This window comes from Varanus komodoensis, unplaced genomic scaffold (genome assembly GCF_004798865.1).
Source record: "Varanus komodoensis strain SLA01 unplaced genomic scaffold, ASM479886v1 scaffold21, whole genome shotgun sequence".
NCBI lineage: Eukaryota > Metazoa > Chordata > Lepidosauria > Squamata > Varanidae > Varanus > Varanus komodoensis.
In genome coordinates, this window is record NW_025335589.1 from 5,833,753 (window position 1) to 5,853,163 (window position 19,411).

At 39.1% G+C, this 19,411-nt stretch overlaps 2 protein-coding genes across 2 annotated transcripts in view; one reads left to right on the forward strand and one right to left on the reverse strand.

The window, feature by feature from the left end:
- The window catches only part of LOC123023831 (hedgehog interacting protein), a 90,242-nt gene that overhangs the window by 50,920 nt on the left and 19,911 nt on the right, over positions 1-19,411 (forward strand). The window contains exons 5-8 of the mRNA XM_044430880.1: positions 12,974-13,125; positions 14,555-14,728; positions 15,313-15,456; positions 17,416-17,537. Coding sequence (XP_044286815.1) covers positions 12,974-13,125; positions 14,555-14,728; positions 15,313-15,456; positions 17,416-17,537 — 592 coding nt within the window. The remainder of the gene's footprint in view (positions 1-12,973; positions 13,126-14,554; positions 14,729-15,312; positions 15,457-17,415; positions 17,538-19,411) is intronic.
- Positions 1-19,411, reverse strand: part of ANAPC10 (anaphase promoting complex subunit 10) — a 127,670-nt gene that overhangs the window by 7,647 nt on the left and 100,612 nt on the right. The gene's annotated exons all lie outside the window — the stretch shown is intronic.

Here is a 19,411-nt window from a genome sequence, read left to right on the forward strand (position 1 = left end):
AACAATGCTAGCACTATTTTCTTTTCACTCATGGTACTATGAATCTAGCTCAATATTTTTCATCTACTTATGTCCCCACTCCTCTCTCAGCTTCAAAAACATGAGAAATGCAAATGTGAATTTCTATAGTTATAAAATCGTAGAGGAAGTTATTTCATTGCGTTTTAATGTATGTTTAGGCAATTTCAGATATACTCCCAAGGTTACAATAAGTTAGTCATTATATATATTGCATGCTATTAATTTTTAGAAGCAGCTGTTGCTGTTTTAGATTGGAGAAAGTATCCTACCCCTTTCCTTTACTGATATTTAAGTTATTCTAATAGTTTAATTGACATGTATTCACATTTTGGTACTTTGCAACAAAACATTTGCCTCATGGGCATCCAAAATTATTGCTAATGATCAGCCAAGCCAATAGAGGCTTGCAGGTATAGTAAATGATCCCTTTTCCTTTAGCCATAAAGTTGTGAAGTAGCTGAGAGATTGTGAGTGGTGCCATTCTTCCAGGAAGTTTCATGGCTGAGCAGGGCATCAAACAAGAGTCTCCCAATGTAAGTTGAACTCTCTAACCATGACATCGGCTTTCTACTCGTATGTGAGGGCCAACAGTTCTGAATGACAACTGGTCCTTTCTACCACAAAGAACTGAAGCAGCTGAGCATGATTGACCATTTCAGTTTATTTGAATTGATATGAAGAAAAGATCAGGGAGCCTTTGGGCTGATAGGCAGGGTAGAAATAAATTTCCAGAGATGTTAAATGATTTCCAGAGATTATTTATGAGAACCATAAGTTATTGCACAGAGGTTTCCAGTCCTGATTCAATATTCATCCAAAACCAGGCCATTTCACTTTTCCCAATGCCAGCTTTCAAACAGATATTCTTAAGGATTTCAGTCAAATCTCCCTTTAAAGTGAGAACCTTCTGCACTAGTGCTCAAATTGGAACTCTGCTGTTCTTCAGTGTTCCTGTGATATAGCTCTTGGCTTTAGATGTACAAAAAGTGATTTTAGAGTCAATTATTTTAGGGCATTTTGGAGTAAAATGAATACAAGTGTGAATCTGTGTGTGCTTGTTTTTTGAAAATTATACATGGATGGGAAATGGAACAAATTCATGAACTGATACCTGTGACATTGATATGGATAGGAAATAGATTCCTCTGTTCCTCTCATGGTTCCTCAATCATATTTTAAATTATATTGTTATTATACAGCAAGCATCTAATCAGCTTAAGTATATTTATATTTAACTGTTAGGCCTATAATTTGTGATCAAGTGTTATGTATGGGAAATTAAGTTTTGCTAATCGAGATGATGCATTTCCTAGGAAATGAGCTTTATTCATATTATCTGGGCCCTGTTTTCTTTCTGTAGCTATAGATTACTTTAAGGCAGGATGAAGTCTTTAATTTGTAACACATGATTAAGTTTTCATAAATTGCTGCATTGGATCTGTATCATTGCTGGCTCTGTGTGCATGTGTGTGTGTGTGTGTGTTGTGTTTAACAAAGATGGCTTAACGTAAGACAGATTTTTGTTAATGGAATCCATTCCACCCAGAAGGTGTTTTTTTACAACAAACAGGAAACATTGCTAAATATAACACAACATTTAAGCAATGGAAAGATACATTGATGATGTCACACATTACAAATATTATTTGTACTTGCTAGTTTATTTAATGGGAAATTGGACGAATGACATCATAATGATGGCTGACTTTTATTAGTGTTTCACTTTTCTCCCTCTCTGAAACTCTAGACATAGAAAGGGAAGCAGTCTTAAACATCCTGAGCATGTTATCCATGTTTAAAATTTGTTGTGAAAATTATTTATGCAAACCCACCCCCCAGAGTGATACCACTAACTCATTTATTCTTGTCATTGGCTTTGATGTAACATAATCTCAACATAAAATTACATTAGTTGTTATGAAAAATGGGAAATGACCTAAAGGATTAAAAGGATGAAATGTTGGACACAAGTTAACAGCACCATGCAATTAAGAAAAATATATTGAAATGCAGCTTGGGAGGCTGCACATTGGAACTATGGCACAGGGGAAAGGTTAACCTGTAATCCTTTTCCCTGGGCCATTTTTTTTGGGGGGTGGGGGCGGGGGAAAATGAGAATACCTCATGGTTGCTTTACCATTGATGAGTAAAGCAGCTCTGATACTCAATTAATTAAATATCCCTGGGGGGGGTATTTAATTATAATGTTTATCAACTGCCCTTCAATCTGTCTTGATTCCATTGTAGTATATGATCAGTTTAACACATTGCAAATTAAATAATAAGACAGAATAGACAAAATAGATGTCAGGCAAGCATTCCATAACCTGGGCACCACTACTGATAAGAACAAAGACTTTTTTGTAACTGAGTAGCGTATCTCTAATAAAGGAGGTGTCCAGAGAAGGGCCTTAGTAGGTTGATTGAGGAAGATGAACTTGGTTCAGTCTCCCCTTGCTGTTGCCCTAACCCAGTTTCCATAGTAGGGGGAAGCTTCAGATTAGATCATAATGGTGGCACAGCATTACCACCAATGACAGTGCATGTGGGAAGGCTAGAACAATGCCAATAGTGCTAGCATTGCACTGTTGTTAAATGCCACCCATCAGGTGTCTGCTTTCATGCCTTCCAGGGCCAACTTCCCACCCACCCACACCTAGCACTGGCAGGTCAGAAGTTAGTCACTGATTATCAGGGCTGGGAAGGAATTTTTAGCAGTTGCCTTCCCCATTGCAAGATTAAGCCATGAAAATAAGTTGAGAGAGAGAGAGAGAGAGAGAGAGAGAGAGAGAGAGAGAGAGAGAGAGATGATCTATCAGTTGATCTATATATACTACCATTCTGGTAGAATTCTATTGTTTAAGTCACAACAGTAGGAGGTGTGATAAAACTTGGGCTGGATCAATTTGGATTACTTTTTGTACAGAGCTAAAAAAAAGCAGAGAGCACTATGCTGAAAATACCATAAGTATCGCTCCACTAAGCACACTCTCTCCCTTTTTCTGCGTGCATGAAGCAATATGTGGAAGGAAGCTTGTGTGCATGTAGCTATATGTCACTGCAGTAAGCTATAATTCTTGTCTCTGACATATCCTGCCACTGAGTTCTACTTTTATGTTACTCAGTCTGTTCATACATCTGGGATCAAGACCACAGTTCCCATTGCCTTGCAAGGAGGGAATAACCTCATTCTAAGAAACAGTAAAGAAGCTTTGGACAAGGGGAAACTCTAAGAACATTATGTCACAGCAGCGGTGCATAAATTATGTAATCATAAGTACGTTTGTAATCTTCTTGAGGGATGGGCTCACTCGGTAGCTAGCACTGGCTAGCTCCCTTAGCACATTAGTTAATCCATGCCAGCTTCTCCATGATACATTGAGGCAAAGAACTGAGCTATGATATCAGCTGAACCACTCTATGGTTATTAAATATATTCTGACCCCTAAGCTTCCTAGATAGAAGTTGTTCTCCAAGAAATGTAAGTTGAATATTTGCATTGACCACTATGTAAATATATCAGTGTTTTCCTCACTCTATTTTATACCCTAATAGAATTTTGGTTGCCTTTCTTTGTGTATTTCTCTAAATTTTCAAGACATTTGTTTATCAATATTCAATCACAATTTTAAGTTATTGGACTCTTTTTCTCAAAGCATTGTATGTGTGAAATATTATTTCAGTTATTAAAAAAACAGGCTAGACCAGTGATGACAAACCTTTTAGAGACTGAGCTCCCACACTGCAACCCAAAACCCACTTATCTATTGCAAAGTGCCAACACTACAATAAAACCTGAAAACTGTGGTTTTGGTTTAGAAAAAAACCCTCACAGCCAGTCCAAGCAAATCTCTCTCTCTCTGTCTCTTTCTCTTTCTCTCTCTCTCTCTCTTCTTGGCAGCGCACTGACCAGCCATGTGAAAGCTCGGATGAGTCGCGGCTAATGAGTCGCAGCTTGTGACATCATCACCTGGCGCCATGACTGCTTTCCGAGCATGCGCATGGCCCCTATGTGTGCTGTTTTCCAGTGCTCGGCTGCTGGGGCGATGCTGGGGCGACTTGGCTCGCGTACCGACAGAGAGGGCTCTGTGTGCCTTCTGTGGCATGCGTGCCATAGGTTCGCCATCACTGGGCTAGACCATGTAAGTATTTTCAAAGAACAGATATATTTGAAGGGCTTGTCTGCATTTTTCTCAAGACAGACTTTCTATCTGTCCTGCATTCTCTTTACAAAATTAGTAATGAATGTTCACCTGTACAAAAATGAATAAATGCAGAGAGAGGACTGTAGTGATGCTCCTGTACACATTCACTCAAACATTTGCATAGTGTTGAACATAGGGTCTCATACATGCATCTGGTGACTCAAAAATTGCAGGGTTCCACCTGCTCTGACAAAACTGTGCCCATGTAAGTTCTGTTCAAAGATGGGAGATGGAGCCAGGGAGTGTGATGCTATCCGCTTTTCTCTTCCACAGAGTTATTTCTGCACAAACAAGCAGACATATAGTCCTATAGTAACCCTCAGTGGGGTTAAGTGTTGCACCATTCAAGCTGCATGATAGGCCTAGTTGCAACCTGGACAAGGGCAGACCGTGGGTTTCCATTTCATCAATAGTGCTTTTACAGATTGCCAAATATGCTAATTCTCCTGGATTTGACCTGAAGTAACCACTCGCATTTATACGGTTATAATTTCTTGTCCTATCATACAGAACTTGTCACATTATTATTACTTCCAGCTTGCTATGTTACATGGAGAGGGTATACAATTGCAAGATCCTAGATCCAACACAGAAATTGCACTATAGTGCTAATAACCATTAGTGTTAATTATTTGTTTTACAGACCCCATATTAAAATAATTAAAAAATGGGACTAGACATACATTATTACTCTGTGGTCCCATTAAGCGCCTTTATCTCCTGCAATGGCACTTCCTAATCCTATGCCCCCTGGTCACTGGTGGGTTGCTTGGAGCTGTAGTCCAGACCACCCCAGCCAATGATTTGAGGATGCTTTGAGTACAACAGATAGGATGTGTGTTTAATTGGGGAATGTAGCCTTACATGTTTTGGCTCACTGATAAGATGAATAGCTGGAATGACCCTACTTTTCTTGTCTAAAAGGCAAAAGACCTCTTGCATGCACTGGTTCTAACAGGGAACTCTAGCAAAGCCACCAAGGGGATGGGGCTGGCAAAAACTTGCCTACCAATAAGGAAGAGGTGGGGCACAGACAATAGCAAAAGGTTAGGGTTAGGGTACATGTGTGGCAGCACGTGTGGGGGAAGGCTGGCCCAGCATGCCCCAAAGCCTGGAAGTGGACCTCCTTATCCTGCCTCAGCTGCTTGCAACTATAATTTTCTTCAGTACTGTATGTGCAAGTTATGTTAACAGTTATGTTGTTGTTATGTGCCATCAACTCATCTCTAACGTATGGCGATCCTATGAATGAAAACCCTCCAAAATGTTCTGTCCATGAACATTCCATCCATCTCATATGTGGTCTTCCCTTTCTATTTTTGCTTTCAACTTACCCTAAAATGCTTGTCTTCTCTAATGATTCTTGTCTTCACATGATGTGTCTGAAGTACGACAACCTCAGCTTTGTCATTTTTGCTTCTAGGAAAGCTCTGGCTTGATCTGATCTAGGACCCACTTTCTGTCAGTCCAGAGTATTTGCAAAGCTCTCCTCTAGCACTGGGTTTCAAACACATCACTTTTCCTCCTGTCAGCTTTCTTCACTGTCCAACTTTCACACCAATACATTGTGATTCAGAATATAGTATTCTGAATGCTAATGGTTATACTCACCCTCAGTTTTACTGGTAGGGTAGAATGTAAAAGAAATATAAAAAAAAATTCCCAGGTTAAAATGTAACATATAAACATGGTGGTACTGTCCCAGTATTAATTAAAATTAGATCATTCATAACTTTGCTAGTCCATTAAAAGATAGGAGTTTGTAACAGCTCTGGATTACCTCATTTACTATGGGCCATAGTATTCCACATTTTATCAAGGGAGGGTCAAAGGAATTTGATTTTTATGTTATTTTAGTAACATATACCTTTTTAAATTGTTGATATGAACAATGTGTAAGTAGAAACTCTATAAATCTCTTTAAAATGTGCCATTTAAAAAAAAGTATGACCTTTAAGTCACAACAATCTATTGCATAACTCGGCAGGGAAGTCACATGGTTGAAACCTCATATTTCCTTAAATTTATGATTGTTTCTTGGTGGTCTGAAATGCTTTTTTAAAAGTTCCCTTTCATAGTAGTAATCTTACTAAATTATTTAATGTTTGCTCTAATAAAGGTCAGCACAAGTTCTTATTTAGATTTACAATGGGAAATATATAATCCCAGATAGCAATGAAACCTCAAGCAATGAAGTCAGGGATTTCCAGTATTATGTTTCATTCTAATGATGTGAAGATAATGCCTTTAGCTGCATGACCACCATATTAGCTACAGACCATAAAGGAATCTTTATGGAAACAAGGTCAGAAATCATATATTCCTAACTCTAGCCAAGCATTCCATCATTAGCAATATTTTGGTTGGTAGAATCCCCCACCCCAACCATTTCAGTATCCTGTTTCTATTTCATTTTTTGTTACTGGCATTAAAAGATGAGGGTGTGTAACAGTGGGACAAGCAGTCACTGTAATAGGAATTCTTGCCTTTGTATCAGATAAATAAATAGAGGTACCCAATGCTAGGGCTTCATTACAAGTATTTCAGACAGGCTGTAAAAACAACTGTTACTAACACTCTGTAAAGTAAAATGTCCTTATACTTCTGATGTAGGACGTTTTGTGGGCGTTCTCAGCTGATGTAGTGTGGTATAACATCAACGCCCTTATAACATAATTCTCTGTATGCTAAAACAGACAAAATCTGACTGCAGGTGGAGCATGCTGGAAGCTGTAGAACATGTTTTGTCTAAACATGCAAAATATTGTGCTGTTAGAATGCTAGACTAAGGGTGGAAAGGCCCAGGTTGAAATCTGCATGCCACTTGGAAGTTCACTAGGCAGTCACTATCTTTTAGCCTAGACCACCTCATAGGAAGGGAAAATGAAGGGATACGGGATAAATATGTGCATTAAATAAACAAACAGGGGCAAATTTTACAACTATTTTTCTTAGGACAGACTTGCATGTTGACATTGAAGCTTATAAGCTTAAGAAGGAAGTGCTTTACCATCTTTGGAGTACAACAGTTTTGGAAGTATTTTAAACTTGAAAAAAACAAATACCCTGGTGATAATGTATAACTATTTCATTCCTCAACTTCTGATAGGCTGAAGATAGATATATGGCAAGTGTTTACTGCTGTAAGATATTCAAGACCAGTTCTTCAGTCTGACTCTCTGCCATGAAATTTCCTTAAACCATAATTTTAAGAATGCTTACTGAAAAGTAAATCCCACTCTGATGAATAAGGTTTATTCTGTAGGAAGTGTGTTTCAGAGTACAGCTTAATAGCACAACCCTATGCACATTTTATTAAAAATAATTTGCACTATATTCAGGACAACATTAAAACGCCTGAGATCTACACTTTATTATTATACATAAAAGTAATCTTGGCACAGGCTATATCCAATGTAGTTTACTAGAAATGAGGGAGATGGGTCTTATTCAATCCAAAATCCCGAATCATGTTACACATTATGCACGTCAGAAAAATGTGCATAATGTTCATAAATGCTCTGGTTGTTCCCAGTCAGAGAGAAAACTAGTGGAGAAAGGCTTCAGTGAATCCTGTAGCATGCAGCATGGAGCTTCTATCCAGGTCATTGTGTTTCTAGCTGTCAGATTTTTTTTTTAATTTATAGCAAAAGTTACATCTGAAGCAAACTGGGATCCTCTGGACTCCACCAAATCTGTCAGAGTCCATATGTATGCCATTGACAGGGTTATCCTTCCAAGATGCCTATGAAGGCCACTGACCAAACAATAATAACCCATGGTGCATTCTTGATGTTATCTCTATAAACACATCCTTTCCCAACATTTTAAACTAGTAGCATTTTCAAGAAGCTGCTGACAGACACATTATTTGAACAGCGATCCGTTTGATTTAAACTGTACTCTGTTACAAGTAAATGTGCCTGGAACATCACCCCTTGGACCATATGGGAGGTATTACACTGAACCTCATGTTCTTTTTGTGCTGCCATTTTTTCCAGATTGCTGTAGTTTGCTTTGATAACTTAGTATTGGATAATAAATTGACAGCTTTTATTTGGTCCTCTAGTTAGCTGCTAACAGTGAGATACATTTGTACAGCAAACACACTCCTTTCTAAATAATTCTTAATGATTTACCCTGAATAAGAAAAGTTAAAATCTAGTTCATAAGGAAAGTAGCATTAAAGGCAGTATACTCTCAGAAGGCCAGACAGCTTATATATAACCTTTTTATCTCATGTGCAGCATTTCTAATTATCTTGAATAACAGGAAAACCATAGACTTGTATATTTTTAAGCTTCTCAACCTGGGAAGGAAAGGGGAATTATCAGCAAAGGTGTTTCTAACTGGCCATGTATTTTAGGGGCTTCAGGCTAACACTTAATACTCGTAATTTGTCAGAAACTGGAGGGAAAGATCTGAGAGTAAGAACTGCTCAGAAGCATAAATTTTGCACACTATCAAAGATGTCATCACCTAGAATATTGTGAAAGTTGCCTAAATGTTTGCATTTGTGTCCATATATATATATCAATATATATATTGATTCAATACGGAACAAAAGGAAGAAAGGGAATCACATAGCTATTAGCCTGAGTTCAATACCTGAGAAGATACTAGAGAAATAAAGAGCAATCTATTCTGACTCAAACTACCAAGCCTAGTAGAATTTGCCATGATGTGCATAATGTCTTTAGGATTTCAAGCTGAGGTCCTTCACAACCCTTCTAAGATATTTTAGCTGGAGATGCTGGGGACTGAACATGAGACCTTCTACGAGTAAAAACCACTCTGTCTTCTAACAGAGTGGTCACTCCCCTAGGGAGATCTAACTGTGCCTTCCTTCTTCAGATTTGACACCTCTCTCTCTCTCCCTCTTCCTATAGGTTCCTCATCTTTAAAAATCTTATAACAGGCAGGTACATCATTGTACAGTCATTTTCCGTGCTTGGAATAACTGTGCCTATTGAATTTGGCCAATAAATTTTCATTTCAGTTCAGTTTTGATAAGAATTTGCAAAGTTCTTTTTCAGGAGAAAAAGAATGTAAGGTTTTAAAGATCCTAATGTTAGAAAAGTGAAAACAGAAGTTTCACAGAGTTGACTAATTTCCCTATTAATCAACTCCAGTACAGCATCACTGTTTAATTCCTTTGTCTTAAACCAATTGCAGTGTTTTCAAGCACCTGTTAAATGGACTGATCAAGGTGTTATTGTAGATCAAGGTACTGGAGAGGGGTGGTCTGAGCCATAATAATAACCTAAGCCATTTCAATCATTAATCCTGTTTTCAGTCTGTTCATAATCTGTGAATGATCTTCAGTCTCCACTTGTGCACACATAGTTCAGTATTCTTCTGTGCATTGTAGCTGCTGTCCTCTGAGCGACACTTACACTTTTCCATATAAACTGGTTATGGTGAAGCAGAATGTACTTGTTTTAATTAACTAATTCTACAGTTGGTTGTCCACTGATCTATTTTACAAAAGCACTGTCAAACTTGCCATGCCCTCCTGCACACATGCACTCAGTTTTTAACTTTCTTCCTAAATAAAAGCTTTAATACACAATGGATTTCAAAGTCTTGCAGCCTATGTTTACTTACATGACAGTTTATTGTTTTTAACAGTTAGGGCATATCTATGCAGTGTGTTGATATTTTTTAAGGAAACTTAAAGTTTATTTTTTAAAAACTGTGATGGAATCTGTGGTGAGTTGTTGAAATATATTGGTTAATTTTTATTTTAATTGAATGATGGCAAAGTTTGCACAACATGGTGGAAACTTCTGTCAGAAACCTGTTTGAAGAACAGCACTGATGAACAGAACATTCGATATAGAGCAGTATAAGTATGGTTATGAGTATGGTTAATCGTCAGACAATATAAAGACCTTGTTGATCAAGTACTTGAGGATCCAAAGGCTCTGTCCAAAGCACACTTACTTTACAGTAGTCTTGCCCATTGTCTCTGATGGATAAGACAAAAATGGAATAAAGATGCTTGTTGAGAATGTGTTGGATCCAGAATCTGCCTTCCTTTAGAAGTTTCCACTCATGAAATGTCTCCATGACCCAGTTTTGTAGAATCCCTTCTTCCACCCACCCACGGTTAATCACGTCAACTGTCTCCTGACTCTCTGTGCATTCTTTTTGCAAGGCTGTCATGGAAAGCAGGGGCATGGAAGTCCACTTCTGCCAGTACAGTTGAAATAGTTTAAATTTGGATTCAATCCTGAGTGGATCCATGCAGAATTTAGCACGTGGTCAAAATGATTGTATGATTGCTTCACAATGGCCAGGATCAAAGTTCTGCATATGGTGTTCCAAAGTCTTATCAACAATTTCCTCTCCACCCTGGAACTTTCTGGCACCAGGCCCATGTGCCTGGAAAGCCCTTCCCTTTGCAGCAGCATCTCACAAGGCATGATAGTTGCTTCCATCTGTGCAGAAGCTCTTTGTACATGCACAAAGGCATCTCTGCATCTCAGGCTCCTAAGGTGCCAAACTTGCAATTCGGTTCACGTTTATCAGGCCACAGTAAAGTAGCCAACAAGATACGACCTCTTCACATTCAAAGCCTACAGCAGCTTCAATATTTCATCTACCCATAGTGACTTCCACCTTCACTAATTCTAGAAAAACTGATTTTGTAACTAAGTGTCAGCAGCCAATTTTCCTAAAGTTCATTGAAGATGCAGAGTTTCTGTGGACTCATCAGGAGCATAGCAAACACAAGTTGAATTTTGGGTTGCGAACATAGTGATGCAACTGCATAGATCAGCTCAGTTCATTTTCTCAACAGAGCAGCTTGAATTGCAGATTGCATTCTTTACAGGGTTAGTTTCACTAGAGGAAAGCTAAGCTACACATACTAAATAGGCAGCAGACAAATTTTTCATTCATTTAAACAGCAATGTTGTAAAAAGCTAAAATCAAAGGATTTTTAAATTATCAGTGCTCAATACATTACCCCATGTCTCTAAAATGTCATGAAATTTAGTGCAAATTAGATCCCCGGACTATTGCAGCTCTAGTTTTTAATGTGCTTTCCCTTGAAATTAGCAGAGCTATAATGTACACAGGTCATGTGTAAACATCATCTACAAAAATGGGATTGAACTGATGAAATGACATTGAACTCAGCTATTAAGTTCAAGATAATCACAGTCCTGACAATTTGTGTTCTTCTGTTCTTTCTTTAATGAAACTGAAATTGGCATCATAAGACTTTGGAAATAGCTGTGTGATGGGTTCTGTTTATAAACTGAGAAAGAGGATGGATGGATCTCTTCTGAAATGTTGCTAACTGGCGGACAACTTACGAGGCCATTGGAAGTGCAGTGTAATGAAATGTGGCAGTGATCCAAAGGGGCGTACATGGAATGTCGTGGCAGTCTGAAAGCAGCTACCTGTGCTGCTAGAGAAGCTGCATCCAACATTTAGGGAAATTTTGGGAATGATCTAGAAAACCAACTGGGATGGGAACTGAGATGCTGGTGGATCTTGCAGATCCACAGCCTCTTATGGTATCCCCACCAGCACCCCCCTTCCCTCCTTCTCTGTCCTTTTCCAAGGTTTTGACAGCAGGCTTCCAGAATTTATTGCAGCAACCAAGAGGGGAGGGGGAAGGGAAAATCTGCAGTTCTGTCTGTAGCCTTGGAAGGCGAACTCTTCATTTTCCTATGGCCCCTCAAACACTGTTAAGTTTGCTCCCAAAGTCTAGATCAAGCCCATAATCTTTTATTTCTATTAAATGTTGAATTTCTGTAGTTGGAAATCCTGGTAGTCTTCTTGTTAAATCTAACTGAAGATTCTGTACAACAAAAGCCACATTTGTGCTAGTTGGAGGGTGCTCTTTTTCTTTTTGTACACAGGGCTCTGAAATAACCCCCTTTCTTTTTCTTTCTTTTTTCTTTCTTTTTTTGCACAAGGGAGGGCATTCTTTTCTACATTCTGTTGCTGGCATTTGTATTGTCACAGTACATGAAATTGATGCTAAACATATAACTGTACTAATCTGTGTGGCATACATCAATAATGAAAGAAAGATGTTTGGGCATTTTCTATTTTTGCTTTTTGAAATAGTAAAAGCCTTTGCACTACAGGCTGCCGTTCAAAATGATGCCGTTATGCAGCGAGATTGCAGGCTGCTTATTACCTAGAGTACGCTAGCAATGAGGAACAGACCACCATCGTTGTGACAAGTGATGTAGCTGCCTCCAGGGTAAAACAAAGGTTTACATATTACACAAGCAATTTAACTGTTTTCTAAACATATTGCCAAGACAGTGGGAGTTGGCACTGTGTTTTAGGGCTTGGATACTTGGATTTGAAGCGACTGCTGATTATAGATATTTTTTATTTGCCTTCTGCATACAACAAGCAACTGAGTAATCCAGCAAAGAATTCTTTGCAGCACTTAAACTTGTCTTCATAGCTTCCCAAAGATTACACTCAGGAATCAGTCCATAAAAGAGGAGTAAGGGAGCTTGTGTACCAATAGCTCCATGAAACAATTGCCTGTTCCAGCTCTCAAGGAACAACCCCTCCTCCCCATCCAGATGAAATGTTTTATAATCCTTTTTGTGCTGTAGTCAGAAAAGGAAGAAAGGGAGGAAGAATGGAGCTAGGCAAAGATTACTCTCAAGAAAGAAAGAAACTTTTTTGGGGAGGGGGGTCCTTCTTAAACACAATAAAGAACATAATTAACTTCACAATTCTTTGTGTTTTTCATTTGACTGCAGGGTGGAGATGAAAGAGGTCTCTTAAGCCTTGCATTCCACCCCAATTACAAAAAAAATGGAAAGCTGTATGTGTCCTACACCACCAACCAAGAACGATGGGCAATTGGGCCTCATGACCATATTCTGAGGGTTGTAGAGTACACTGTGTCCAGGTATGAAGCTTATCATATGCCATTTCTGCAGGAAGTTCTAGTGTACAATGTGCTTTAAAATATTTGTCTCATTGTTTAATATCTTTCAAAGTCCCCAACCCTTGTTTTCCAGCTCTTTCCTGCCTTGGATTTAAACAGGGTCCCTCTGATTTACAGGGGGCACATCTGGATATGGTCAGAAAGCATCAGTGGTCAGATAAATTAAAGTCAAGAAATGCTAAGATCAGCAGCAAGAACACTACCTTTCTCCCTTCTGTAATTATCTTTATTCTTGTGTATACCTCATATTGTGCATGGGTGTGGGTGTGTGAATGAAGAGCACACAGTTTGTGTTCACAATACAGTCTCTGGTTCTTTGGAAAGCTCTGAAACACCACTATTTTTGGAATGTAAAGGTTGTATATTTCCTGAGGAATCCACAATAAAGTCTAACTAACTTGGGCCTATGCAGAGTGAGGTTGACTATAGTTTTACTCTAACTGATCAGTGAAATGTTGGCAAAAGTATCAGTCTTTATAAGGGATGAGAATCCCACCTGGTTTGCCCTGTCCATACCAATCAGCTCTGGGGGTAGGAGGGTAAGATGGATCGCTGACCGTACACTAAGTTTACAATTATAGCCATGTGACTAGTCACAGGTATCCTTTGGGATGCTTTATCCAGTTATGGTATGCTCCTTAATGAGATTGCTTTAGAGAATGGTTCTGTTGTACGTCTCCCTAATCATTCCTTAGTACCTGCTGTCAATTTATGCCCTCTCTACCTATTACTGTGTAAAGTATTACCATTTATTTAGCTTCTGATATAACTCCACCTTTCACCAAGGAACTTGGAACTGTATAAGCAGTTCCTTCCCTCCTTCCCCTCCTCATTTTAGTTTCATAACATCCCTGTGATGTAGATTAGCATCAACAACCAGATATACATTTAGGAAACAAGCTACAGAGAAGGCAAAAAAGAGAAGGCAAAAAAAAACCAAAAAGTCACACAGTGGTAGCAAATTGCAGCATACTGTGGGATCAAATGAGGGTGGGAATAAATGTTACTTTAGTTCTGTGACTAGCAGCTATGCCAGTTGTTCATTTTTACTCTAGAGTAGATGCCAGGGGTGGGAGAAGGGGAATCCAGCTCTTAAAAGTTCCCCTACTCCACATGCTCCTACACTAGAGTACAAATAATGAAGAAAAATCTACCACATGCAGATTTAAAGTAATGTCTATTTTGGCCCTGAGTGGCAGCTGGCATGGCCTGCAATAAGAAGTTTCAAGAAAACCTTGGATGACATTTGATTTGTGGCCACAGACTTTCACTGACTTCTTGTGTCTGCTGCTCTGAGGCAATACGAGGATGATTCTGGGACAGAGGTGAAATATTTTATGCAGAGTTTGTGGGTGTGGGGGTAATTCTGCATTCGTTCATTGTCTTGCAGGAAAAACCCACACCAGGTTGACGCGAGAACAGCAAGAGGTTTCTTAGAAGTTGCAGAGCTGCACAGGAAGCACCTTGGGGGGCAGCTGCTATTTGGCCCTGACGGATTTTTATACATATTCCTTGGTGATGGGATGATCACTATAGATGATATGGAAGAGATGGATGGTTTAAGGTACAATAATTCTCAGCAGAAATGGTCTTTCTTTTTATTTATTTTTTCTTCCCCTACCCATGAATGCATGGGCAAATATGACTTACTACACCAGTCCATGTATATATGAGCTCTTTGTTGAATTAAACGGGAAATCAGGACCCTGTCCACCATCAGAGACTTAGAATCCCCAACAAATGCCTTTTATCAAACAGTTGCTATGCCACTCACTATCCGTTACTGCTTACCACAAGATATGTCCCTTTAATCCAGATGTCTGTCTTCTAAACAGAATGGATTTGGGCTGTGATAATTGTAGGTGCATGTTGGTGTGTCATTCCTATCTGTACTGCTTGAAGTTCAGTGGGACGTACCCCAGGTCAGTAGGTATAGGACTGCAGATGTGGCCATAATGCCCTATTCAGCACCATCTATCCATTCATCTATACAGGCATGCACACGAAGAAGAAAGTGCTGCATTAATCAACAGGGATTTGCCCTTTGCAGAGTGATTTTCTACATTAATTGAAATATAATTGAATATAAATTAACTGGTTAAAAACCCTTACTTAGAAATCATTTGTATTATCCCCCAACTTTCTCAGTGATTTTACAGGTTCTGTGCTGCGCCTGGATGTAGATACTGATTTCTGCCATGTGCCTTATAACATACCCCGAAGCAACCCACACTTTAACAGCACCAATCAACCTCCTGAAATTTTTGCCCATGGACTCCACAATCCAGGCAGGTATGTAGCTAATACTGTTTTTCAGCAGCAGCAGAAACTTACAAGGAAAGCAAAATACTTTTTAAAAATAGAGAAGCCCATGGACTGGCATATGAGGAAAGGGCCTGGCAGAAGGAGGGGGAAGGAACTATAACCCAACTTGGTTCTTCATGGATAGTTTATTGATATGGATTTGGAAGAGATTTTATAGCTGTGGGAAGAGGCTTATACCTTCATTCCAAAATGCTGTATCATACACATTAGGTCTCAGTCTATTCCAAACTACACGATTGGAGCAGTAGAGAGATAAGAGAGGCCAGGGTCAGATCCAAACCAAAAAAAGTGAGCAAAACAGTAGCCTTTAATAACCATCAAGGTGTGGAGCTGGATGACTGTTTGTGCCACATACACAAAGGAAATGCAAATGCTCTAGTCCACGAGTTCTTAAAGTGAACATTTATTTAAATTAAAGAGTTCGTTTGTAAGGTCAAAAAGAATATTGGAATAGCCTTTGCATTTTTCCTGTTATGAACTGGAAATGCTTAAGATTTTGGGTAGTATTCTGTTGTGCTTATGCCCTCATGGGACCTACTGATTGCACAATTGTGTTTTACCACTGCTAAAAATCACCCTCAAAGAGTTGAAACATTTCCAGAATGGGAAAGGTCAGTGGAGCTCCCAAAAGAAGCTCCCCAAAGGATCAGGAAAGCATTGTCATTCATTTCTGAGTGTCAAAGCCACATTGCACAAACAGTGGCGCCAACAGAGGCATCAAGGTCCCACTGGATACTGACCTTAGATCTTAGTGTAATTAAGGGGCTAGCTCAGTTTTAAGAGAGAAGTCATTTCAGGAAGGAAGGAAGGATCTGGCAAATAAGATGGTTCAGCAGTCTTGGTTCAATATCCTAGGACTGTGAATATAGAAAATAGTTTGCTTCTGTTCACAACAACTTGTCCATTAACAGCCTATTCATTCATTGCTTTGCTTTGTGTTGCATTGCATTTCTATACCAGTCCACAACCAAAGCTCTCCAGAAGGTTTAATCAGTCCATAAAAACAGATGATAACAGTACAATAAAATAGTATAAAATCAAAAAAAGTATTAAGTTTAAAACAGCTAAAAACATATAACAAAACCAGACAATGACATTGTCTGTTACCAGTAAGAAAGAGATCGAGAGAGAGAGATCGAGAGAGAGAGAGAGAGAGAGAGACTCTGCAAAACACCTGATGATCCCTCACAAGTCTCTGGGTGGCTAAGTCATTAAAAGTCTCAGAAAAGAGGGCTGTCTTAACCTGGCATTGAAGAGATGGCAGATTCAGGGCCAGCCAGGCTGCAGAGGGCCATTATTCCATAGATGGTGGGGGGCACACTACCAAGAAAGTGCTCCCCCTTGTTGCCACCTTCCACACCTCTGTTGGAGTTGGGACTCAGGAGGGCCCCAGAAGTTGAGCATAGGGTCCAGGCAGATTGCAGCTAAGAGAAGCACTCCGATACGTATTGTGGTCCTAAGCTATGTAAGGCTTTATAGGTTTAAACCAACACCTGGAATTGGGACCGGAAACATACAGACAGCCAATGCAAGTGGGCAAGAACTGGTCTTATACATTTGGACTTATGGGTATAGGTTATAAATTGATACATTTTAGCCCATACAAGAATGAGCATTGTCATGCATTTGGATATCATTGCTTTGGAGTGAAAAACATTGGCCTAGTTCTCCCAATCAGTGCGGCCCACCCTGACTTATGTAAGTCCTGCTGTGGCATGTGCCAGGCAGCCTTTGAACCATGGCTGTGGCTTGTCATGTTGTTCAAACCCAGGTAAGGGTGGGCTCCTAGTGTGCTTGATCAGCCATCCAGAACACATGGGCTCTTGAAGGACTGGCTGCCTGATCATGCAAACAAGCTTTGCTCTGATCCATGGAAAGGATTTGTCACTCATCTCATCTCTTTTTTAACATCCTGCTGTTGCACAGGTGTGCTGTGGATCGCCACCCAACAGATGTAAATATTAATTTAACAATTCTCTGCTCAGACTCCAATGGGAAAAACAGGTCCTCAGCAAGAATCCTTCAGATAATTAAGGGAAAAGACTATGGTAAGTTCTATAGCAAGAATGGTGTATCGGGTAGATACCTTCAAAGAAAGTGTAGAATATTGGGAATGGCATTACAGGCAAATGGTGTGTCACATGTGGAAGAGAACAGAAAGCAGATTTTTAAAAAATTGTGTATATTTTAAGAGGCTTTTGCCTGATTTAAGACAACTTACAGCGTAACCCAATGATCACTAAAGAAACTAGATGGACATAGAATTTTTTGGAGACCTGGAAGGAAAATCCAATCTTGTAGCTGAGTGCCTGTGCTCCATCGACTTCGATAAGTTGATTCCTTTGCCATGTTTCTCCCCATCTATAGAATTGTTCTGCTAAGTAAGCCAAGCAACTAATTAACAAACCATTACAGCCTGTATTGTGCCTCAACTCCTTCATTATATTGGCAGTACAATTCTTCTGCATCAAGTTTAGCTTTTGATAATTCAGAAGAGACGAATGACAGCAACTTGCAACTCACCCCCTCATGCTGAAGTTGTTTAGCCAATCAGAAATATTGCTCAAAGCAACTTCACCTGCCTGGCAAGGCCAAGTATTGCTTTAGTTGCCATACATTCATGATCAGGTGCATATACATCCACTTGGGCACATAGGCCCAACTCTGTTCTGGATGCCACACTCTTGTGGACCATAAAAAGTTCCATTCACTTTTGAGGACAGTAGCCTTATACATACAGACAGAAACTTTTAAACAGTTACCCCACTGACCACAATGCAGTACTAAAGTACTGTGGTCAGTTGTTACTTTTTATCTTAACCAGTTTGTATACTGTTGTCTTTCTCATCCTAATGGCTTAACATGCAAAATTCATTTTCCAAGAATAAAATAAAGCCAATTAAGTAGTCTCTAGCTTGCAAGAGTCTAGCAAAAAAAAAAAAAATCTATTCCATCTGTGACATTAATTTAAAATGGTGCATTCTGGAAAACAAGGATGACTCTCGTGGTACGTTAAAGTTGTAACAATTTTCAGTGATGCCCTTAATGTCTCATAAGGAAAAAAAGTTGTCAACATAGTATATAAAGGAATTTAAATCAAATAGCTCTTCCTGTGCCTTCTTGTTCAGCTTCAACAGTAGCAAAAACATCCCTGGCTACTTTGCTAAGACTTGCTTATGTTACTTTTTTGAAAACACAAGTATATTTTTGTAAGCCTCATTTTTTCATAGCACTGAAAAGCAGACTAAATGAGTTTTCTCCCAAAGGTCTATGTGTTCTAAAGCTGCTTTCAGATTCTTACCATACATTATACATCCTTTCTAGGACATATTTGTGTATATTCTTGTTTTCACATCCAATTCTCCTTGTTCTTGAAACATGGGTATAACAATTCTCAAGAGTGCAAGAGTATAAAAAAAAAAACAAGTAGCAGTTAAAATAATTCCATGCAACTGCCATTGTGTTTGGATGTAGGATAAGTGCATGGTTGCTTCTTTTTGATGGTGACAAAAACTAAGAGTTTGTTTTAACGGCAATAAAGAAGATTATATAACGGCTATTCAGAACTCTCATCTCTTTGAGGTTATGTTTGTGGCCCTTTACACAATTACCTGAGCATAAGCCCTCATAGGGTACAGTCCTATGCACCTTTAGCAGAAAAAGGGTCTACAACCCCCAGCATGACCCAGCCAGCTGTGCTACTTGGGATATGCTGGGAGCTGTAGGGCTTTTCCCCATCTAAACATGCATGGGATTGCATTTTTAAAATCTGAGGGATTTACTTCTACAAAAACATGCACAGGATCCTGCTGTGTAAGAGCTAATGCTGGAGAAACATGAAATAAAGAAACTGCAATTTCATTTTAGCCTAAATTCTACCTTGAACATTCCAAGCCTTAGCACTGGTACTATAAAAGTAGAA